At 43.9% G+C, this 25,697-nt stretch overlaps 1 protein-coding gene and 1 pseudogene across 10 annotated transcripts in view; both read left to right on the top strand.

Moving 5' to 3' along the window:
- Positions 1 to 25,697, top strand: part of LOC148011081 (Nucleic acid-binding proteins superfamily) — a 229,967-nt gene that overhangs the window by 99,668 nt on the left and 104,602 nt on the right. For all 10 annotated transcript variants that reach the window (XR_015689510.1, XR_015689514.1, XR_015689512.1 and 7 more), the window contains one exon: positions 19,250 to 19,399. Coding sequence is in view for 4 of the 10 variants with exons in the window: in XM_087671737.1 (XP_087527863.1) it covers positions 19,250 to 19,399 (150 nt within the window). In the remaining 6 variants the exon portion in view is untranslated. The remainder of the gene's footprint in view (positions 1 to 19,249; positions 19,400 to 25,697) is intronic.
- On the top strand, positions 9,872 to 10,573 carry LOC148011082 (uncharacterized; annotated as a pseudogene).

Raw genomic sequence — 25,697 nt, 5'->3', positions numbered from 1 at the left:
GACTCCTTTCTCTTCTTTGGCTTCGCGGTTCTCTCCATTGAGAAGCAATGACTGTTACCCACTCATTGCTCTGTCTTAGCTCCACCCTTCACCCTCGCCTACTCAGGTTTGAGAGGCCACCCTTGGGAATTCTTTACCACCCTAGATACCTTCTTTGACATGACCGGCGGCACTTCTTTCATCCTCAGACATTTTGGAGTCCGTGATCCATGAGTTTTTGGATTCCCTATCTACAGACTACCTCAGAGGGGGATGATCTTTCTTTGCGCTCCGAGAAGGCATCTACATCTACTACGACTTCAGAGGGGGCTCCTATTCCTTAAATTTCAAAGGGAGTCCCCACCCACTGCTTAATCCTTCATGCACCCTGGCGGAGGCCTTTTACCTTCTTCTTTTACCCTTGGATTGGGTGGCTTCCTTCCTGCAGTCATCTCACCTATTGATTCCCAGGATCTCGAGGATCTACCTAGGTCGGGGCCTTGGAGGTTCAGTCATGACTTGGTGACGAGGCCTTCGTATTCCTTTTTGCATGAATGCACGGAGCTAGTGGCTTCTCTCCTGAGGTTGAGTTTCAGGTTCTCCAGTTCACTCTGTCTACTGTTCTTTATTGCGGGTTACCTTTCAGGTGGAAATCTTGGATCTTAGGGATCCTCTACATCTTCTTTCTCCTCTTCTTCTTGCCTTGGTCATTTGGTCAGCATGGAGCCAACTCCCGAGATTGAGTACGGGCATATCCTTATGGTTCTCGGCACCACACAAAGTCCGACATTCCTCCTCTGCATTGCATGATTTCATCATCTTTGTACTAGGGTGCTTGGGTAAGTGAATAATTTTCCCACAAGGGACACTGTCCAAGTGGCACTTGCTGCATGAGCATTCTTTTGCATGTAGCATTGCATCTCCACCTCACTCTTCTCTTGTTCCCCTTTTTGGGCCTGAGAGGGGGTGTTGAAAAACCCTTTACCTTTCACCCGCAGTTTGTGTTTTTTTGCGCTTCTGTGTTTTGAGTTTAGGGTTTATAGCCCCAAAAAGAGGGTGCCATCCTAGACTGACTTTGCCTATTTATAGGCCACTCTTTCATTCATTCCTTACGGTTGATTTATTCAGTCCGTCACGTCTTCTCTCTAGCCTCTCCACTACCCTCACACCCCTTCAGGAGGACATTGTGGTTCGTGGTTCGTGGCTCCATGATTGCTCTATCTTTACTAAGATTTTGAAATTGAAAACTCTGTTAACATCTTCAATGACTTGGCTTAGAACCTTCAACCCTTCTCTTATCTCTTCCATCTCTAGAGTCTAAGCTCTTGAACCCTAATACAATCTTCTCTCTCAAACCCTTGTGATTGACCAAGAAGTACTTCTTGTACTTTTAAACATCCACCGTAATTTTCTTATCTCTTGAAGACACTTCTCCAATTCTCTTGTCTAGTTTTCTTGCCAAACCCCTATGGTGACCTTCAACCCTATGTGCATTACAATGTGGTTGAGGAAGCACAGAGTGCTTGGCAGCTTTGGGATAAAATCAAGAACCTCTATGACAAGAAAAGTCTAGTAAGTTGGATGTATTGGTTGAAGCAGCTTATGGACTTGCGCATGAATGAGAATATGACAATGTCTGCTCATTTAAGCCAGTTCCATGTTATTCTCAAGAACTTGACTTCGCAGGGTATTGATGTAAAATTTTCATAATGAATTATCTTGATTTTATGTACTTTTGATGGTACTTGGTGGGCAGCATCATTAGCTATTAGTTCATGGTCATTTAGACCCAAGAACCAATCACATGTTGGACTTGTGGTCACCCAGGGCATGTTTCTTCATGCTGCCTCGAAAGGGAGCAAGTATGTTTGATCTTAGATATGTTGAATGTGGAATTACTCATCTCTTTGTTGATTTTCCTAGACAGAAGCCATATCATGTTCCTTGTGGTACGGCAGCCTTGTTCCCTTGTATCACATTCACTCCATGATTCAGATCTTCATCATTCCATTCATTAGAGTTTCTTCTCTCTTCTTTTCTCTTCTCCATGTTTGTCGAGTTCACTTCGTGTTCCTTCCTGCAAACCCTACTATCTCGTTGATACGTCATCTTTTGATAGCCTTAGCATTGATTTTCCTCTTGATTTTCTTGGGATTAATCACCTCTAACTTCTTCTTCTCTATCCCTTGAAGAATAACTTCTTGTCCATGCAATTGGAATTCCATTTGCAGCCTTTCCAAATCCATGGTAAATCTGCCAATACTCTTCAGCCAATTACAGCCAAGTATCACATCAATGGGGCCCATTTCCAAAGCAATAAGACTCACCGAAGTGGTACATGATGAAGATAAAATCATAGGAACATTAGAGCAAATCTGGTTATTGCTCTCATAAGCTCCGTTTGCCACTTGAATCCGTAAAGAGGAAGGCATTTTTTGAATGCTCAACTTCAGCCCATCAAAAGACTTTGTTTTTATGAAGCTATGAGTACTCGCGGTGTCAATAAGAATATGAGCCATTCTTGCATTGATGTAACCTCTTAAGGCATAGGGTATTATCCCTTTTAGAACCATTCCGTGCGTCATGGGAAATAGTGCATAACTTCAAAGAATCTAGATTATTCCAAGGATCATCCCTATAGTATCCACCCGGGTTGAATGGAAAACCATCCATGGGATCATAAAACTCCTCATGGCTGTCCTCTTCATGGTCATGCATCTCTTCAAGAGTGGATGGGCTCTCAAGCTGAAACACATTGCCGTCATTTGCTTCAACATCGGAATCTTCCTCAAAGATCATGCTTACCTTGACATTCTTGGCTTTGCATTTTGCCTCATGATCGGGAGACCATTTCTCTCCATATTTGTAGCATAGTTCTTTTGCGTATATGTCCTTCAGCTTGTCATTGGAAACATGTTTGCCTTGCACCAAAGCAATTGAAAAATTTCTACTAATTTCAGTCCTTTTTCCATCTGATCTATTTTCAGCATTAAATCTGAAATTAGTGCCTTGTTTTGACCCATAAACTGTAGGAAATGAACGAATCTTACTGTAGGTATTTGATTGCTTTCCTCCATGCTGTAAATCAGTCTTTGTCTGCCCAAAATTAGCAATTGTCCTAGTGGTCTGATTTGGCTGAAATTGATGCCCTGTTCTTGGTGGAAAATTCTTGTACTTTTGACCATACCTTTCAGCCAATTGTATAGCTGCTTGTAAGGAAGAAGGTTTCATAGCTCCTACTTCCGAAGATAGAGAAGATTCAAGCGCAAATATATATTCATTCAGCTTTGCATTTTCGGATACTCCATCCACATACGTAGAGAGGTTAAGGAACTAGTTAGAATAGTCTCTAACCGATAATTCCCTTTGTTCAAGAGCATACCACTTCTTTTCTAGCCTCTCTTTTTTGATTGGAGATACAAATACTTCGATCATTGCTCTCTTTAATGCTTCCCATATCAACAACTCGTGGCCGATCCTTGAGATGTACCTTCACCAAGTGTGTGCATATCCGTTCAATTGTAGGGTTGCAAACTTGACCTTAGCATTTTCCGGTCTAGGATACAAAGAGAAATACATATAAAGTTTGTCAAACCATTCTTCTAATTCAGTTGGGGATGCATTATCGCCCTTGAAATTGGAAATGGTAATCTTCTCCTTCTATTTCCTCTCAAATTGATGAGGTTGGCTATTATAATGTTGCTGCCCATGAGTATTTGCACCAAATGAATGTTTTTCTTTGAATATTGTTGATCCATGTTCCATGAGTATATGATAATTGCTATTCATGGGGGTTTCCAAATCCATGGGCTGATTATATTGTCCTTGTGGCTGAGAGAAGGAATTACCCATGACATGTGGTTGTCCATATACTCGTTGATGGTGTCCATACATAGGAGATAGAATATTTGTTGTGGTTGCTGCCCACTAATTCGATCAGGCCAAAACTGATTAGAATGAGGACTTTGCTTGGAAGACGGATTGTGAGCATGATTATTGTTGACATGCTGCTGTTGCCCATAAAAATTTGGGGTTGAATTGACATGACCATGTCCATTATAATGGTGCTGCCCATGAGACATATTTCCCCCACTTGCTTGACCATGATATGATTTTTGCTATTCAAACTTCTCTTGATGGATAGGTTTTGGGATGGTTGATGGGGTTGAACATAGAAAGATTTGTAGAAAGGATCACACCCATGTGTGTCTTCATCATGCTTAGAGTTAGCATGGATCCTCTCGTGGATCTTGATCATGAGAGCTTGTGGAAACCTTTGGCTGATAAGGAGGCTGAAATTGAGATGGTTGAGCTCTAGATGGTTCTCCAACCTCATAATGTCCCACAACCTTAGGTGTTGTGATCCTTGGCTGCTCCTCAACAATGGGAGGGCTTGGAACATTTGGGACTGTTGTAGGTAATATTCTCTCGCTTAAGAGAGCCACAAGTTTGGCAATGCCCAACTTCATTTCTCTTATATCATTGGATAGTTGCTGAAAGTTATTAGAATCTGTAGATACATGAGTTGTGCCAGCCTCATTCACTTGATTGTTGACTGCAGCATGAGTTGAACTCATTTCCGCCTCCTCATTATAGTGGCGCACATGGTAAATAGCTTCTTGGGAGCCTTCGTTCTCTCTTTCTTGCTGGTAATCCCTTAAACCTTCATTGATAGTATATATAATGGGATCCTTCTTCTTGTATTTCGCCATAGGTGATGATCTGTCTTGCATATACAGCAGCAGTAAAACTCATATATCTTGAGCTTCAATGATCCAAATGATGAACTACTTTGCTTTGTTCGAAACTAAGAATGTCTCCTTTCCAAAGAGCTATCAAACGTTGAAATTAGTTAAGTATAGAAATTTCTGCAAGCAATTTTCAGTGGCTGTTTGCAGTTCCCTGCATCCTGCAAGTACTGAAAACAATCTCTGCAAATACCCAAGACAAGTTGACTAATCCCATTGTGACTATAGGAAAGTAATCCAACAATGAATCCCTGTTTGCATTTGCTGTCAGATTCTTCAATGCTGAATTCAGTACTTCAATGCATCAATAAGCATACATGTTGCTTTGAATATCTCTGTCCATATTTGTCAAGCGTTTCATGCTGTCATACATTTGTTCACATATCATGCTGCCCATACATTTGTCAATTCATCATGGAGTCATTTGCCAAGTACATCATGCTGTAGGCCAAAAGTACATCACTCTTTATGTCGGTACCTGCACCTAATTTGAAAAATGCATGGGATCGGTGACTTAAGGGGTTTGCAAATTTCCCTCTCAAGCCGGTTTGCGCTCCCCTTGAGGGTCCTCATCAGTAGGGGAGGGTCACCTCACTATTGTCCTACCAACTTGCCTAGCATCCACTTTTCCTTGTGGGGAAATGACATGGTAGATCAATACTAGGCTAATAAAACAGCATGAAATGCATGGATTGAAAGAAAATAAGTATCCATTTCATGATGTGCAAGAATTGAGTGAAATGGGCTGGAAATTTGAGATGGGAGTAGGTGTGAAATACCTTCAGTAGTGACTCATTGTCTTACAATTTTTTTTTCTTCAATTACCATTGGGCAGAAATTTTCTCATGACATTTGAGACAGTGATCAATCAAGGAAATGTCAAAGTTAGGGAAAAATAGATGAGAAATTTGGAAGCTAAAGTATGGTTATGGCAATGAAATTAGAGTGGTTTGGTATTCATTACCATCTATGAAGACTCTAGGGAAAGATCATGTAATATGTTCAAGAATATGGATAAATTTCTTGAAAATTTAACCTCTCTTTCATCAATTCGGTAAGCTTAGTAATAGGACATTCAAGAGAGATTAAAAAATGTTTGAAAATACCTCTTGTACCTGGAGTTGAAGTATATTGTTGATGAAGAATCCGTTGACAAAATGTCTTCAATTCAGCCTCAATTTGACCAAGATTAAGGCCTATGTTGTGTGTACAATAAGCTTCAACTCAGCATCAAGTTACTTCTTCTCATCAAGTTGCTTTTTCTCTTAAGGTTTGCGATTCTTTTGAAAGATTGCAGCTCTTTCTTGTCTCCTTACTTACGCCTTTTAGTCCTTACTTGTCTATGCATTCCTTGCTTGATTTCTTTGGTTTTCCTGGATCAGTTAATATCTCTAGTTTCTTTCCTACACCCTCATTCAATCTTTGCATCTTTTCCTTGTTTATGCTGAATATACCAGTTGCTCTGTCTGATACAACAGATACAAGAAAAAAAACTAGGCTCCCAAAAGTCTGCTTAACACACACATGATGGAGATCGACACAATTTGGTGGTTGTCAACACCAAAACAAATTTTTACTGGTTTTTCCCTTCTTTACTCTCAACATCCGAAGGGGCTTGTTTGAAATTCGATCATCACACAAACGCACCGCACTTGGATCCGTATGCCCTGTGTTGTTATATCTCAAATCGTTCTTCAGCAATAGCTTCCTCAATCACCAGCATAAGGTTCAATACTAGTTCTCCTACTTGCGTTGTTTTGTTTAGACGTTTCGTGTTTTCTTTGTTGAGTGCTAAGAGGCTTGTTCTCTCATTGATCCCATCCATTCAATTGTTCAAGCGACAAAGATCTTCATTAAGACCTTGATTGGGAAGACCATCACTCTGGAGGTGGAGAACTCTGACACGATTGACAACTTCAAGGCCAAGATCGAAGACAAGGAGGGCATCCCTCTTGACCATGAGAAGTTGATCTTTGCTGGCAAGCAGCCCGAGGATGGTCGGCAGACCTTGGCTGACTACAATATAGAGAAAGAGAGCACTTTGGATCTTGTGGCTGTTTTCAATAGCTCCATGATTCAGTCCTTTATCAACATCTAAAACTGTCTTTTTGCACCTTAGAAGATCCACAGTCCTTTATCAACATTTGAAATTGTCTCCCTATGGACACCACTTCTTGTGTTGGCCTGATGCCTTTGAAAACTCTACAGCAAGCAGCACAGTTGAAGCAAAACCACCATAAATGGTGCTTGTAGGCAAGCTTAGTAGATGAATAAGCTTATTATGGAATGCCTTTATAGGATAGAATCCATAGAATCAAGGTAGGAATAGAATGTTTCCATAGAATTTTTCCATGGAATCCATGAAAGAAAGCTTTAAGAGAGAGAAGAAACCCTGTCTTTCAAAAAAGTAACTCAAGTGTGGTCTCCATTAGGACTGTAGCCTTCATTTTGTCCAACTTGCCCTAAATTTTTGGTTAAAATTTTGTCACGACCTACCAAAATTAGTTGGAGTCCACGATTATCTACTGGTTCATACCAAGAACCTCCATCTTGGTCACAGTTTGTGACAAATCTCCATGTTTGACCATGGTTATGAAGGAACTAACTCCTGTGACTAAATTTGAACAGCGGTTTTCGCTCCCTAGTCATTGCAACTAAATCTAATGCATGAAAATGACTTTTGAAAGGATCTAAACTAGTGCTCTGATACCAATTGAAGAAGGTCTTTTCTACCATGACAATCAACAAAAAAGCTAATGAACTAAACTAAGAAAATAAGAGGAGATAACATGAAATACTTCAATCATGGCCATGCCATAGACATCTTCCATTATACCATAGCACAACGTAGCCATGGAAGCTGAAATCAAGATACAAGAAAACAATGCTTGGTACTCACCCCAAGATGGTGGGTGATGGGAAAATAGTGTAAGTGTCAAAAAACTCCCTACATTAGCACTTGTTGCCTTTTTATAGTAAACCCTAGTACCATCATGGGTAAGGTATTTACATGGTTTATTTTGATAAAGGTAAGTGAACTAATGTGGCTAATTTGCTTCATTACAAAAGCATACTGCAGGAGTGACATATCCAGTGTGCCAAATTGACGGGCTCTTTGATTGTCTATTGCACATTGGGCCAAAGGTGGGAGGATGCAGGGCAAATAACAGTTTGGGCCGTAGGTGCCCTATTGGGCTGCATGAGGGTGGCACTCGACAGGAAGGTGCAAGATGAATTGTGCGTGGGGCTGCAGATGCCCTATAGTACTGCAGGGCCAACACCCTAGCAAGAAGGTGGGTTCTCTCTGAGTTCATTGTTGATAGATAGAGCTGTATGTTTACACATAGCCATAGTTAGTTTCCTTTCTTATTTTGCTTTGTGCTACATATTTTGCCCAGACAGTTGTACCATCATACACATGATTGTAACTCATGGTCTCATAGGTCATTTTGGCCTTTTGTAGACATTAATATGTCATTTCATTTCATTTCGTTTCTCTCTCTGTCTGTCTCTGAGTCCATGCTTGCTATCATTGCACATATGGGTGTAGGGGCTTGCACGAGTGCAGATGATGCACAAGGCAAGGTGCAAAGCAGAGGAGCAGTCGTGCAGGCCTACAAATGAAGCTCAAGCAGCGCACAAGGCAAGGAACATCTTGAGTAAATTAGGGTGCCACACAGGGAGGGTCACCATTTGCTCTGTGTGTGTGTGTGTGACCATCCATTAGGATAGGAGCAGGCCCACCCTTGTGTGTCTGAGTAGCAATGGCCACCCAAAATCAGTTTCACTTGTCCTTGTCTATGGATATGCAGATCGCGTAGGTTTGCAGGTCGATCAAGGTTGTAGTTGAGAGTGCATCACTTATGCTCAGCTGTCACGATCATTCGTGACATATCTCTCTCTCTCCCTAAACCAAACCCCCCTCCAGCGGGCTGCATGTTGTCTATTTGCCACATATTAGTCATCTTTTTGTTATGGCAGCATCAATGCCCCACTCCACCTGCCCTGGTCCCACCCCACCCTGCCACTTCTACCCGTTGCCTGCCCCACCATGACATTCCGGTCAGTGCCCATGGGATAACAAACATCAAGAATAGGGTCCACCAAGAAAAGTTGGGTATCCCTAACATCCAGCATCCGCACAAGGGGAGAAGGGCGAGAAATACTCAGTTATTTGGAGCAACATCAATAAGGTGACGGACCCTCAGATGAAGAAGAGCCTAGAGGTGCTTTGAGATGTTTGCAAATTGTAAGATCAAGATATGGGAAATATCAAAGAGATGATGGCAGCAATGTGTGATGAGGCCATACAACAAATTAGGGAGGAGATGGCTAAGAAGGTGCAAGCATGGAAGAATGAAAGGGTAAATTCTAGGTGTTGTTTAGGCTTCCTCTCCACAACACGCTTGTACATACCCCAAATCCCTAAAGAGACATCCCCGTATGCACCACTATATGAGGACATAATGGGATACATGAGAATTGGGGATGTTCTACTAGCAGGAGACTTTAATGCACGCACAGGAAACAACCAATCTGCTTTCTTTGACACTAGTGATGAGATGTTCAGAGATATTGCATTAGATGAAGTGGGATTAGCTAGATCAGCCCAAGATAGAGAGATAACAGAATATGGAACACACCTACTGGCACTGGGAAGTGCACATGGTTTGGCCATCCTTAACGGGCTACCACAGTGGCCAAGATCTAATCGCTTCACATGTTGGAATAACAAGAAAGGGTCAAGCATAGTGGACTATTTGATTGGATCACCCAACTTGCTACCTGACATAGAAAGTTTTGAAATCTCAGACAGACCAATTGGATTAGTAGCAGACCATGCTATTCTAGCTTTCACAATGCAGTGTGGGCATATACACGAAGCACAGTCACACATACCAAAATTACCACGCTATGATTTTGTGGAAGCGACCTCACACATATACAGCATTACTGTGCGAGATGCATTGAGGGAACTAGACACACATGCCTCTCTGGATGAGTTTACAGGACAGTTGGCCGAGATAATACACACTTCAGTAGCATATGCTTTCTCACCTGAGGGACTAAATAGACACTTGGATGCATTATCAGCTTTTTGCAGAGATAGAGATCTTAAGGTAAACCTTGGGAAAACTAAAGTTATGGTATTTAACACTTCAGCTGCTTGGGTGACAAGAGCTGAGCACCAGTTTACTTTTGACGGAGAGCCAGTGGAGATGGTTAGGCAGTATGTTTATTTGGGGGTCACATTGAAAGGACCACAGTTCTCTTGGAGAGAGACATCAGAGGCTCGTCTGGCAAAAGCATATGCAGCCTTAGGTGCATTGGAGAGGCAATGTGCTCACATACAATTTCATGAGCCGCGCACCAAACTGTGGCTTTTTGACACCCTGGTGACACCCACACTCCTATATGGGGCAGCTATTTGGGGTCCGAGTCTCTTTCACACGAGGAGACAGCCTTTGGGGGACTAGGATGGACCAGAGAAGGAATACTATGACAGATGGGAGTATATGGAAAGACCACTGGTCATGATGATCTCACGCATGATACGAGCGAAGAGCTCGACCCCACATGAGATTATCAGAGCTGAGTTGGGAGCATCAGCCATGGTGGCTGAAGCCTTGGTCCAGACAGTGACTTTCATACATAGACTATGGGAACTCCCCCAAGACAGATACCCATGGCTAGCCCTGGCCTCTTCTAGACAACTAGCAGCAGACGGTGACAGACACTGTTGGTATGCTCAGATGAGTACATGGATGAGTCTACATGGGCTGCAGATTGACAGACTACCCCCCTTCGACTATAGCTTGGATTGCCCTACACTTGACCTAAGCTGATCAGAGCTAAACCATGTGATTAGAGCAGACATACTGAAGTTAGATACGGAGAAGACTTGGATCCGACCCCCCTCCCCCCATGGCACGAGGATGGTACACTACCAGATCCACTTCTTTCAGGTATCTGAGGATGGTTTCATCACCCGACCCAATTACATGGACACACAGCTGCCTCATGGACTACACACAGTTATCGGTCAGATCCGCACCTCATCCCACCACCTGAGGATTGAGACAGGCAGATGGGAGGGTATACAGACAGAAGAACGCATATGCCCACTATGCGACAGAGAGCCAGAGACAGAGGAACACTACATCTGCCGATGCGTTGTATATTATGACATACGAGGTAGATACCACTGTCTGTTTTGAGAGGGTTTTGGACCCCTGAGATGGATCATGCAGTTTGAGGATCAGAGATGCTTGGGATTTTTCCTCTTGGAGCTCCAGAGGTGCAGAGCAACAATTCTACGGAGTAGGAGGCCCCCACAGCTGGGCTCACATAAACAGAGAGCAGTCACTGACTTTTTCACTGATACACGACAGAGTATGGCAGATACCACTACTACTGCCACACAGCCTACAAGAGTACATCATCATTGGACCTCATCCTCTGTAGGTGTCCCTTTGGATAGAGCAGTGGCACTTAGACGGTCTAGGTGCCCACGTCCACCCGGACGAAGGCCAAGACATCCACACCACAGACAAATTAAAGCCATCATTTAGCGGCACAGGAGACAGATGCCGAGACGCCTCAGCCATGCAGAGATACACCTCCCTAGAGAACAGACATATCATTGATGGAGAGTTTTCCTTTCTCTACTCTCACTTTGAGATCACTGACATGTTTCCCCTTTTATAGGACAGTACTTCATTTCTTTTTCAGTCTTATAGGCATGTTTTTCATCTTTTTTCTCATTCCAAATGAGAAACACACCATCATTGTATGTACTACTTTGGTCTCATAGGCCACATTGGCCTTTTAGAGACGTTAATATACTCTCTCTCTCTCTCTCTCTCTCTCTCGCCTTGCTTCTAGCAATATACTCTCTCCCTCTCTTTCCCTCTCTAATTTCAAATTCAAATTTCAAGCTCAACTTTCAGCCTCTCTATTCTCAAACACTCTCTCCTCAAGCTCTCTAACCCCACTCCTTGAAGCTCTCCTTCGCCATATCTCCACCCAGCCTCCAGTTTCAAGCTCTCCATTGGCCATCCTCTTTAACCACAAGCTCTTAGTATGTAAACTTCTAGTATAGAGTCTCTAAATGCTTAAAGTATATTACTTTGAGTCTCAACATTCAGTATAGGTATTAAAATTATATGTATAATTTTTTTCATCGGATGTAGCATTGGACATAGGTCCAAGATTGATTAGTCGGATTAGTAATGTACTAGTATTGGACGGTACTAATCGGATGCCATCAGACGTGACAACCTTGCACATGGCGAAGGAGATTAATACATGGGTGACTGTAGAGAAACAAGCATCAACAAAGTTGGTTCAAAAATCCAAATGGATCAAAGTGGCAAAGAAGATGCCAACAAAGAAACAAGAGCTTGTGAATGCAGCACTTGAAGAGGAAAAGAGAAGGGAAATTAGAGCCTTGCACGTCTAGGTGGTTGAAGAGGGAGATAGCCCCCTAGAAGATGCAGCACTTGAAGAGGGAGATAGCCCCCTAGAAGATGCTGAGAGCATATGCGAAAAAATAGTGGTGAATGCAGCACTTGAAGAGGGAGATAGCCCCCTAGAAGATGCTGAGAGATAGCCCCCTAGAAGATGCTGAGGGAGATAGCCCCCTAGAAGATGCTGAGATAGCCCCCTAGAAGATGCTGAGAGCATATGCGAAAAAATAGTGGTGAAGAACCCTCCAGGGATGGAAAGTGCATGATGGTGCATAGGAAAGGATAGAGAAGGGCCGGCCCCATATCATCAAATTTGCTAATTCTGAGTCATAACGAGCCTTTCTATCTAAAAGGAAGACTCTCAAAGGAGGAAAAGTATACGTTGAGGATTATCTCACACCCATCTAAGTAGCCCACTACAAGGAGTGTATGCCCTAAATTATGGAGGCCGAGAAAGCAAGCAAATGGGTAGTATAGAGAGACGGGCACGTCATTGTCAGAAATAGGTGTCAATGATGGGGTGCAGCCTATGAGACGCACTTGAAGTTCGCTATGTGGAAGTCTATTGGAGCCATTAGGATAGATATGAGGCTATTTCAAAAGGCCTTCATTGACAATGACATCATTCTATATACATAGACATGCCAGAGTTTTAGCACACACTTGCCAGAGGTGAGTGCCACCCTAGAGCCCAATCATGAGGGGAGACCAGGGGGTTTGGAGTAGTTGTGCTGCACAGGGAGGCATAGGGAGGAGCTACACCATATGGTATAGGTCATATGGAGAGGTGAGGAGGCTCGCTTCATGTGGATTTGGATACATATAGATCATCCTTGTGATATCTACGTTGCAATGTGCTACTTTTCCCCATCACATTCTCCATATGCACCACTATATGAGGACATTATGCATTATTCCAACATTAGAGATGTCCTGTTGATGGGGGATTCCAATGGGTGCACAACACAAAGGCAGGTTTTCTTCAAGAGTGAGGACATATATAGAGAGAGAGCACCGGAGGAGATATCACAAGACACGTCTGAGGGCACAGATTAAGGTGACCACCTTTTAGCCTTTGGAGGCACACATGGATTGGCCATCCTTAATGGCTTGGATAGATGGCCCGAATCGGATGGTCTCACATGCTTTCCACATAAGCATGGATCAGATGTATAGGAGTTGCGCCCTTGGGAGGATCTATATAGAGGCTAGGAGTGAGCACAGTGGACTACCTCCTAGGGCCCTTATCCCTCACTCCTATCAGAGAGTGCTTTAGAGTGTCTTCTCGTCTACTAGCATTGGCAGTCGACCACGCCTACTTGTAGTTTACCATGACTTGCGAACATGATGTGATCCCTCCAGTGAGTAGCCACCCTATATTCCCCAGATGCCACTTCACTAGATTGATAGCGTTTGCGTGCTCGTATAATCTCTATTGGAGCTTTCGAGAGATGGATCCCTACATACCCTTAAGAGGATTGTATGACACAACTTGCAAGAGCACTTCACACCTCAACTGCTATGTATTTCACCCATACATGCATCCATACCACCCCCCTTCGCAAGAATGTCTCATAGAATAGCTAGTATGATGAGGAGTGCAAGGAAACCCATCTTCTACTCTAGCAAGTTGAAACACAAGGTACCTATACACACAGCCAGATAGGCTCGATCTTTTGTGGCCTAGTGCTATGGAAAAAGAAGGTATTCCTATCCAGATTGGAGCACGAGTTTTACTAGCTATACTTGGGATAGAATAGCAAGGAGGCATGGAAAGCATTCTATGAGCCTTGAGCCCATACAACCATCACCTCCCTAGACACATGGCATGCATATGCTACCTCATTATACTTGGTACATGGGCAATCCCTGTTATGCCAATCATTAGAGGACAAACCCATGCCATCTATATTCTTTAGCGCAGTGAGGGTTTGCAATGTCATTGATAGACTCTAGAACAGTCGGGCCTAAGACCATGATGGACAATAGCAAAGGACCTATCACATGTCAGAGATTTCCTAGCACCCTTCTAGCCCACCTATTCAAAAAGGCTCTATGTGAAGACATCCTTGCTAGTTGCTTAGCTAATACTATGCTACTAATTATGAAAGTTGGAGATCCCATGTTTTTTACGAACTATAGGATGGTCATGGTTGTCAAGCTCTATGGATCGATACTAGAGCATAAGTTGAGCAAACAGATAGAGATGCACGAACATTGGGTATGTGGGCATGTAGGGTTTGGGAGGGGCTACTCCATTCTTGATTATATCCTCACACTCCGAGCCATCATCAAGATAAGTAGGGCATAGGGGAGGAGGGTATACTTCTCCTCTAAGAAATTCCATAAGGCCTTTGACATAGTACCATGTGCTAGGCTCATGCAGAGACTATAGGTGCTTGAGGTTTCGATGGTGATGAGATGGGGGATACTACTAGTGTATGTGTCTGTTTAGGATGAGTGTTAGCACCAAGAGGGTTGTCAGAGGAGATCACCAACACCATTGGGATGAAACAGGGATGCCTACTCTAACATACTCTATTTAGCTTTTGAATTGATGAGATATTAGACTACATTGATGGACTTGTAGGGAGGGGGATGGCCCCTTCCGCCGGGGGGGGGGGGGGGGGGGGGGTTTGCATTGATACCCATATTATTGTATGTTGATGACATAGTCCTCATCTCGAGCACATGGGAGGGATTGCAATGCGACCTAGATGCACTACAGGCCTTCTATCATGATAGGGATCTGATAGTGAACCTTGCGAAAACCAAGTTTGTAGTGTTTAACACTTCTTCCCAATGGATTCGGTGATCAATATCCCATTTCACATATGGAATGGAGATATTGGAGGTGGTCTAGAGATATGTTTACTTGGGGATTACATTCCTAAGGTTGAGATTCACTTTGAGGAGACCAACAAATGATAGTTTGACACGAGGCTATGTGACTCTAGGATCGACAAATAGCCAGTTCACACACATACATATTTGTAGTTAGATTTTCGATGAGGGCTTTCCATCAAGAGATAGCCATATACTCACTAGCAATTGTTCGGGTTTGTGAGTATTGTACTTTTTGTAGGTCTACTTAACTAATGATGCATTTGCATTTTTGGCTGTGCTAGTCTTGGCTAACCACCTCTAGGGTAGATATGGACAAGTGGATGCTTCGAATTCTGCATGTATAGCTCACTATCTAGTTGTCATTGTGTAGATAGGGGGCACCCACCATATAAAGTGGAGATGTTCGGATTGTCTTCTACAATTTGTACTATGATGTGGGAAGGTTGTATGTTGTCTGTATATGATTTTTTGTCCATCTATTTTAGGTCAATGTGGTGTTTTTGTGCCTTGGTTGGATTGTGGGGTTATACTTTGTGCTCTCCCTTTTCAAGTGTATTTTTGCAAGTAAAATGTGGCTGATTATATTACTAAAAAAAAAACTGATTACAACGGAGTGCTCATGCTCAACACACTAGCAGGAAAAGGTATGTGTAATAGTCGGTGGCAATCTCCATCACCTCGTCTGGGCTAGAACGATTCCTTCCATATTGATCCCAAAGGCTGCATATCTACTCGCCTGCGGTGTGAGGCTTGTGCACCTAGAAGAACTCCCTGCAAATCGTGTCCCCCTTCCGTGCCCAGAAGGCTGCTGAGGTTTGGAAAGAGAACTCCGAGCGCTTGTTCTCTAGGTGAGCAATTGCCGCTCATGTGCGCATCTCCTGTGCGTGGAGGGTGGGATCGTGTGGTGCCTCCGGTAAAAATCTATGCGTTGCTGCAAGGTCCCATCGGAGTGCTCTCTCCTGCTCCTAGCTGTGCTACCTGGCATATATGGCTGCCTCTTGGCAGATTCTGCTCGACTTTGCTAGTACCTTTGCAACCTCCTCTCTTATCCAGTCTCTCCTGCCCCACTCTTTGGTCCAAATCTGCTCTATTTGTCTCGTCACCTCGTCCCTCCTATAGATGAGTCAAGGATCCTATCCACTGGGAGATGTGATCCGCCACTTGACTCTTCAACTCGTCCTCTATCTGTGTAGTTGTCCACTCCCCCCTGAGTGAAAGGACTGAAGAAAAAAGGCGTAGTTTGGTCCATTCGGTGGTTCTAGTAGATGGAGCTTGTCCCTCCTTGACTTACGAACCATGAAGATCCTCACCTCTAGAGTTAGTGGGAATTGTCCGCGCTCTGCAACTCTCAGGTAGGACCATGGGCCACTGTGGAAGAACTCTTGTGGCAATAGTTGTGCCTATCTCGGGAAGGTATGACGGGCAGTAGGGGCTGATGAGCTGGTGGCTGTATGGGAGGCGAAGGATTGTTGGTGCAAGGAGGAAGTAGATGTGAGTGGCTCATCACCTCTTGTGGGAGGATGCGAGGTGGGTTTGGGGGGGGACCACTTGAACCGGGTGCGGATCAGGGGGGGTGCTCGATAGGGGAGGTGGTTGGGAGGAAGAGGATCGAGGGATGGATAGAGATGCATGGCCAGAGTTGGGGGGGGGGGGGGACTGGTGGCCCTTGAAAGGGGGGGTTGTGGGCCAGGGTCAATGTGGTGGGGGGGCATGGGATGTGGGTGTGGGGCTGTGGGAACTCAGGCGAGGCAGTCTGTGGCGCGGGTGGTGGATGTGGAGGGTTGCGGTCATGTCGGGTGAGACAGGCAATGGGGGCTGTGGAGTGCTTTGCCAAGATGTCGTGGCTCACCCACCTGCTCCTTGCTGTCGAGGCTGGGTCTGAGGAGTTGGTTGCGGCCCCCCTGCCATCGCCCTCTCTGTCGCTGTTGCCTGATGCTCAAAGTCGTGGTAGCCCAGACATTGCCCTGGTTGCCTAGTCACAATGACTTGCTACCTAAAGGAGTGCCCGCTTGCCTCAATCTCTAGGAACTGTGGGATATTGTTGACCTCTTTCACTGCCATCTGTACCTTTGGGATTCCTACTGCTGTCATTACATCCGTGAAAGACGCGGGAAGGACAGTGTCGAAGAGTTGTCCAAAGTCTTCCACCAATTGGCGATACTCTATTGCCAGGCCGGGGAAAAGAAGGGTGACTGGATGCCGAAGAAACCTGTTGTGGAGTGCAAACGTCTCCATAGTAAAGCCACTGTACCAAGGGACCATGTATATGACCCTCTTCATGGACACATATGGTGAACTAGCGAGTAACTCGCGAGCTGCGTCTGGCGAATTGAGCCAGACCATGAAGATCCCTTGGCCCATTAGGACCGCCTCCACGATCTGCGCTCCGATTGAAGATCCCTTGGCCCATTAGGACCGCGTCCATAGTAAAGCCACTGTACCAAGGGACCATGTATATGACCCTCTTCATGGACACATATGGTGAACTGGCGAGTAACTCGCGAGTTGCGTCTGGCGAACTGAGCCGGACCATGAAGATCCCTTGGCCCATTAGGACCACCTCCATGATTTGCGCTCCGATGGGCAGCGTGGAGTGAAGCCATTCCCAAAGCTAGGCCTTGGTTGGGGAATGTCCTACTACCTGACCATAAATCGCTGCTTCCTTTAGCTCCAGCCCCTTAGCTCGGACGGCTAAGAGCTGCTCCTCAGAGAGGACGATGCGCAAGGTGTTTGATTGGGGGGCACTTGCTTAGTGTGCATGCATTTGACCAAAGGTTTCCCTTGCGCGTCCTTCTGAGAAAACTACCAATTACGTCGTGGTGCTACGGTCTACCTGAGGGGAGGAAGTTGTTGCAGATAGAGGGAGCAACTAGACGGTGGGGGATCAATGGCGAAGGGGGGGAGGCTGCTGTTGTTTTGACACACCACGGACGGAGGCAGTGCGTCGGGGGGGGGGGGGGGGGGGCAGTGGGCTGTCGGGGTGGGGGGGAAAGTCTCTCCAGGGAGGAGAGCCGGGGGTTGGGGGGGGGGGGAGCAGCGATTTGTCGGGGTGGGGGGGGGGAAACTGTCGTGCTTGGGCGGACAGGCTGGGGGGAGCGGCCAGGCGGAAGGGAAGAGGCCAGGTGGGGCGGGGGGGACAGTCATGTCTGGGCGGGCACACGGGGAGGAAACGGCCATGCGGGGCGGAAGCGGTTAGGCTGGGGGGGGGGGGGGGGGGGGGGGGAAAGCGGTCAGGTGGGGGGAGATGGCCAGCGATCTAGAGGGCGTGATCAGATGGGGCGGAAGGGAGCAATCAGACGGAGTGAGGGGGCGTGAAGGATCTAGGGGGTGGGCGCTATCCGACAGCATGGGGGGAGCATGTGAGGTGACGGGTGTTGAGCTATATGAGTTCTTAGATGTTCAAGTGTAAGATAGAGTTTGAAGCAACGCATTTAAGGATAATACAAGTTTTAGCTCGTTGTATGTTAACTGTGAGTTATAGAGCACCATTTGGCATTGTTTCATCAAGCTACAATGAAGTAGTGGTCCGACTAGGATGTTTTCAATGTGGCGTGCTTCTATACTTGTGGGCATAAGTGTATATGCTGGAGGCAACTTAATGATCAATCAGTCTCGTCATAAGGGCTGCATGTGGATTTCTTGGAAAGAAGGTTGGTTAGTTTGGTCCCTCAGAGGATTCATGAAGTTGAGAAAGATCTTGCTTTCTGCATATTTCCTGCTTGATAAATACCTGTGGATCGTAGAGTGGGGAACACTGAAAGGTCAAATGAGACTTATTCTAAATGTTCATTGTGAATCTTAAGAGAGATCCCTCACACCAAGGGCCTTTTCCCAATTACCTAGAATAATGACCTCTAAGAAAATGAAAATGTGGGAATCACCGCTAGTAACAAGCTTGAGGAGTGGACTGTGCAGGATTCGCATAGTCCGGATGCCTCGTATTATTGCAACTAAGGTCTATGGGCTTACATTATGCAAATCATGGATGACTCCATTGTGGAGTTTTGTCTCATCCTTTCTTTGTTGTTGGTCATTATTCATTTCTGTTCTCAATTTATGTGAGAATTATGTCAGGGTTCTGCTCCACCATTTCTAACCAACTTACATGTATTGTTACTTTTGTAATCACTATGAAAATCCCTTCATGACTGTCATAGAGTGGTGGACACTGATTAAAGTCAGATGAAACTGTTCATGGCTTTCCAGGTGATGGTGGGGCCAAGTCAGAGCAAAAGCAAGACCGTGGATGGTGTGATGAATTTAGCCAAGGCTAAGAGTCAAGATCCAGTGTTGTCTCAAGTCTTTCTCCCAACTGATTCTCAGGGTTCTATTGATTACTGCAGTTTCCCTGTTCGGGTAATGTTCAATCCATAGCTTATCAGCAAAACTTGCAAGTCATATCAGTCTGGATTCTTGTTTTTTCCTTTTGTGGAATCATAACTTGACAGATGCAAGCAATGTCTTTGTTGTCTAGAGAGAATTACTACAACTATAATAATTCATTGTGCTATTCAGGTTTGTAATGGGTTGGCATTGTACATGATGCGATGAGAAAAAGGTTGAGTCTTGTAGATGAGATATATAATATTATAAGTTACAGTCTCTTGTTGCAGAACTCAAATGCCATTCTTGGTAAATGAGGAATGCTAAATTACTCACTGTTTCTATTCAATATTCATAATGAAAGAAAAAGGAGTAATGAAATCTGTCTAAATAATCAGTGTTGCATACTGCTAGTTGATAAGGATGTATGGCCTTTGTCATGTCAATCATCAGCACATTCTAATGTGATGAAAACTCTATGGAGTTTGGATATTTAGAGCTTTCTAATGTAATGCCAGCAGAGGGGTTATTTTTCTGATGACCATACGCTGCTCTTAACTGCAGTGCAATGGATATGGGATAGAAAAGAAATGTACATCCTGTGGCTAATTGCTCTACAGGGTTAGTCTTTCATACAGTTTGGGGAATGGTAAAAAAACTGCGCTGACACCAAGTAGTTCCATCTAATTTTTCAGTGGTTTGCCATGACAAAAGGATTATAAGCAGGTATCAATAACAACTGTTTATTGGGTGGCTGCTGCATCATAAGGTCTTGTATAAAATTTTCCAGCATCCTCTGATTGTACGAATAGAATTAAGCCAGATTTGTCGTAGAACATTTTCTGGTGTATGGACTCAGAATCAATGATAGCCTGCCATTAACATGTTGATATATGCCACTGTGGGAACAAGTCATCTACTGTCTAGTGATTTTGATATCCATTCTGCCTGGATGGTACTCATAGGCACAATGTTACGTGTGGGATAGAGAAACACATGCTTCAGTGTAAGTATCATTTCTCCTCCATATTCGAGAAAAGCGTCTGGAGTGCTGTTGATCAGATCTGTTTTAGTCGAGACTAGTCCACAGTGCAGCATATCTCTATCTTTGAATGATGCCCGCATCTAGAGAAATTGGTGGGATGATGCCCTACTACTATCCAAATGTCACCAGTAGTCTTTTGTGGGCCACAGAAGCCAAAAATGGAAAGGGACATTTGAAGAATTGCAGCATAGTTTTTATCATTACTGGTTTTTGAGCCATCTAGCTGGTTACAGCTAGAAACTGTCATCCAAATTCATCTCCAACCTTCTTATTTCTGCTTAATGTGCCTCTATATTTAATACTGCAGCAAATCTTTATTGGGAAACTTTTCCCAAGATTCCACATGTTCTGAGTACAATTAGGGTCATGTATGTTTGATGCCAAGTGTCCATACAGTCCTGAAATATAGTTTTATACTCGTATGCATACTTCGTTAACTTTGCGCATGGTAAAAACTAGGGTTGAAATGTTTCAGAACCAACAAGAATCTCTATATGAAACCTGAGGAAATCTAGTCTGACCTTTTAAACGCTTCTCTTTAAACAAGGCCACCCTTCTCCCTAGGTAGATGATCACTGATGGTGCTCACACTCCCTAGATAACAGACTAGCTGGTCAATCTGTTCTCTGACTCCCTAGATAACAGACTAGCTGTGAGCCACTAAAGAAAGGGCAGAGACTCCTCTACTCTCCTTCTTCAGCAGATCCAAAGCATAGCCTCCCCTCAGGTGAAGATTATCAAAGACGGATAGAACTTGCTCCAGAGGTATAAATGAGGATTTGTAGGGTGGGATTGGAATATCAAATCAATTGCCTCTAGATTGTTGCTGGAAGTAAGCTGGGTTTCTATTGTCTTGCCTAAGGCCATCCCTATACTTTCTGGCTAACTGCCACCAGTAGTTCACTTTCCCCTCCAGTCCAATAGTTTTCACTTTGAAATTTGGGCACCCTGATAAGTGCAGTATGCCTTCAATCCACCTCAAATTTTGTCAGGATGAGCTAAGAAATAGGAGCGACTCATCATGATTCAATAGACGCCATCAATCCTCCTTGATCCACAAGGTGCATGAATATCTGAAAATAATATCCCTTTGATTCCAAAATACTCATAAACCATAAATACATAGCTTCTAAAATTCTTGCATTTAAGGAGTCATGCTTTTCTGAATATCTGTTCTGAAGAGCCATGATGATTGCCATTCCCTGATATGCTGTCCTAGGACGTTAAGGTCTGCATTCTATATTTTCTCTTAATATGTTGAGAGACCAGAAGCAAAAGAAAGCTCTAAACCAGTCTATAGATATGCATAAAAAATGTCAATCATGAACTTACTGAGAATTGAAGGGACATTTAAATACATTCAGTACCCCACCATAATTGGATGCCACAACTAAATGGCTTGTGCTTCATATTGAAAGGAAGATGCCAGAGTAAATCACTTCAGCCATGATATACTGTATCCATGAAACAAATCAAAGTTTCCAGGCCAAGCATATGGATTAAATGTTTTTACTGAGGGGGCACATGACCTCAAAATAATGTCCATACTACATGGTTAATAGGGTACATTTAAGTGGAGCATCATTATTATATATGCAGAATGTAAAATGTTATAAACATCACCGTAACAACTTGTGGACCAGGATACATGATGCTGTGTTTTCAAACTGGAAACTTTATTCTGCAATCCTCCTTGGGGTGCAATGTTTGTTATGTGATTTACTTTTTTTTTTGGCAAGCAAAATGTGGCTGATTATATTACTCAAAAAAACTAATTAGAACAGAGTGCTCATGCTCAATAGACTAGCTGGAGCTGATGACGGTCACAAATACATCATGTATACAAGCCTCTCAAGGCAGTCTGGGGGGGATGGGGGCAAGAAGCCATGGAGGGGGGGGGAGGGGGGGTTGTATCACCATCTAGGGTTGCCTGCTTGCATCACGAAAAATAGGTCTTGGCCACCCCAACTGCACATGAAATGACATTGGAGCTCTTGATGAGCCCTGGACTCGCCCTGTACCTGATCCCATCAGCCGTGGAGGGAGTGGATGATGGAAGTCTAGAGCTCGGCTAAGGTCACATGTGCAGAAAGTCTCTCTCCATTGAAAGCCTCCTGACACTCCGCCTTCCAGATATGCCAGCCAGTAAGACTCCCTATGATCTCCCATATCTTAGAGCGGTCTGCTGTGGGCTCTAGTACTTGGTGGATGGGTAGAGCCTCCAAACCGACCACTGCTCACGACACTGCCTCAATAATGAATATCGTGTCCTGCATCCCGGTCTTGCATCCCGGCCTCATATAGAAGGTGACGGCGCTGGTTGACTGCTTGCCAGGCAGAAACCTCCCCATGAGATACATCCAAGGTTGGGAGCTATACGACGAAAGATGGGGCATGGTCCTCTCCATAGGAGCTGTGCTGCCTCACACGACCAAAGGTAGTGCTTTGGGGTTTCTAGAGGCTGCTGTGTGTAGCGTCTACAACCTCCCTCTTGCATCTGGGCAAGCCAGCTTCCCATTGTCAAGCCTCCCTGTGGCACCAGCCATAAAAAATACGATACCCTCCTCGGGCTCCGGCTATCCCATAGGCGGCGCCAGAAGGTACGTCGGAAAGGCTTCGTGATGTTGTGCTCCACCCAGTGCTTGCTACGTGACGGGGCCCAATCCATGTCGTCTTGCGTCAGTGCGTTGTGATTTGCTCAATTTTATCCAAAACATATATATCTTTAACTATCATTGAGCCAACAAATTGTGCCATTGCAGTTGCTTTGGTCTATTAGGTTGGGAGTAGGAAGGTTTCACAAAAGTTGGGGGTCATCTGCACAGTTATATGTTGTGGAAGCGTTGTTTTATTCAAAGATGTTGTAGCACATAGGTAGAATCATCAAGTTGAGACATCTTATAGTTGAGCAATAGTGAAAGAGTTCTAGTTGATTTTGACAAAATTCCCCAAGACCAGAGGAGTCTAGTAAGACAGAACTTCTGATGATGTATACCAACAAAGAAGAATTAACCGTGTGAAAAATCAATGGGGCCATCTAGACACTTCTTTTTCAGTTCAACTATAGTGTATCAATGCACATTCAGGGTAGACACAAACGAGTGGAAAAAGAGAGAGTGGCAATCTTTAGCGATATCTTGGTGAGGATAGGAGTCATGAAGGGATTGATTAAAGAGGTCTCCTAGAGAAAGTATAAGGAGTCGATAGCACCATCACCAAAGACCATATGATTGCAACATCTCCAAATGTTGGGTTCCCAAATCAAACATGTTTTTTTTCAAAACAGAAAAAACGTTTTCATTTTTAAACATTTACTTAAAAGAATAAAATGTTTTAGGTTAAAACATGAAATTTAAAACGTTTTAGTTAAAACACGTTTGTTAAAATGTGAAAAATGATAAAATGTTGACCTTTTGCTAAAACGTAACATTTCAGATGTTCTATTGTAAAACACATTACTTAAACATGTAAACAAACAAAGCATTATTTTCTCCAATATATATTGGGCGTGTGAGTCACTTTTTAATAGTTTTTGTATGTTACTGTACTTTGATATTTTAGAGTAACATAGTCTAGGTATATTAATTGCATGGCATTCTCATTTTTGTTCCTTGTGAGTATGATCTCCACTCAGTTTGGGATGAGAGAGAAGGATCCGATGCTAGCTCTCTGTACATACCGTCCTCACTCTCGAGGAATGGTACCTATCTCAGTGACATGCGAGCATTCAAATCCCGAGCTAATAGAAGATTTCCTGTATTGCAGTAATGCACAATATCCTCATATAATGATAGGTAGGGATACTCCTCCCCCTAAGTAGCATATGCAAAGCTTGCAAGTGCAAACTAGCATATCATAGTCCATATGTCACATGGGTGAGTCATGATTTATACGTATCCAGATCTGCATGAAGCGAGCCTCCTCATCTCTCCTTATGATGTGTACAATGTATTGTAGTTCCTCCCTATAAAGAATTGCCACCCCTCTTGACCCTCTGGTGTTGTCTCACGATCGTGGCCGAAGAGGGCAGGTCATCTCCCATCTGTAATCTCTCACCTCTAGTAGATGGGCATCTGGCTTTGCTGGGTCTCTCTGTACAAGATGGCATCCTTGTCTGTGAAGGTTTGTTGAAATAGGCCTATGTCAGTCCTCATGGCTCCATTGCAGTTCCACACTGCGAATCTCAAGTGTCTCTTGTAGGTCGCACCTTGTCATGGGCGCCTCTTTGTAACAATGACGTGACCATCTCTATAAACTACCCATTTGTCCTTGCAGGCTTCCATCATCCGTTGCATGCATTCTCATCAATGGGCTACCTATGCTAGGGTAAAACTATCCTTTAGGTAGATCTGCTTCCCCTTTAGGGCTTTCCTTTTGGAGATAAGGTCTCTCCATGTCTCCAAACCAAAACATCTAAGGATAACAGTTGATCCTTGGTTGAGTCAGGGCTCTTGCCATTTCACCATGCGCTCTCAACAATAGAAGTGTTAAGAACCCCTAGTTTCCCACATAGAGCATTGGCATTTAGTGGGCTGTCTTATTCAATCAACCCCACTACATGGACCTGCAAAGCTCCACTTTTTCTTCTCTTCTCCTCTTCTACTACAGCATTTACAAAGTCTTTTTTGTTTAGTGAGGCTTTCCTCACCACTTTGATCCATTCAGAATTATTCCGTACATGCTCTTGAGCCTTTTTTGTTGTTGCTGCCCATATCTTGATTTCCTTCTCCATACCTGTTTTCAGCTCATTAGAGCATCTTTCCAAGCATATTCTCTGTTATCTCCCCTCCTCTTTTTTAAGAAGATGCTTGAGTAGACAATTTGTTTCATTTCTTAAATCAGGGTATCAAGCTGGTTTTTATAGGTGGTTACCTCATTTTTAAGCTCCTGAATCACCATATTTCTCTCCTGAAGACATGACTCAAAGTTTGCTTTCCACGAGGTAAAATGCGCTTTTATCTCATCATATGTTCCACTTTTGCATTCTTGCTATTTTATAAGTAGTTCCTCCCTCATTTGCTGCATTGCCTCATCACACATGGTTGTCACAAATTTTAAATATTTTCCAAGTCTCACACACACACACACACACACACACACACCCTAGTCTTTTCTCCTTTGTCATTTGATTGCATTTTGGCAGGAGATCTTACATTTTTCAGTTTGGTGTCCCCTGATATTCATAAGGAGCTGAATTCGCTACAAGGAGAAGTACTGGCATCCTCTAGGTTGTTGGATTGGCCGGACAAAGATTTGTAGAAAGTCAAGTTTAAGGATTGCTCGTTT

This window comes from Lygodium microphyllum, chromosome 29 (genome assembly GCF_053477565.2).
Source record: "Lygodium microphyllum isolate KBCC chromosome 29, Lygodium_microphyllum_v1.1.10, whole genome shotgun sequence".
Lineage (NCBI taxonomy): Eukaryota > Viridiplantae > Streptophyta > Polypodiopsida > Schizaeales > Lygodiaceae > Lygodium > Lygodium microphyllum.
This window is presented reverse-complemented; position numbering and strand designations above follow the sequence as displayed.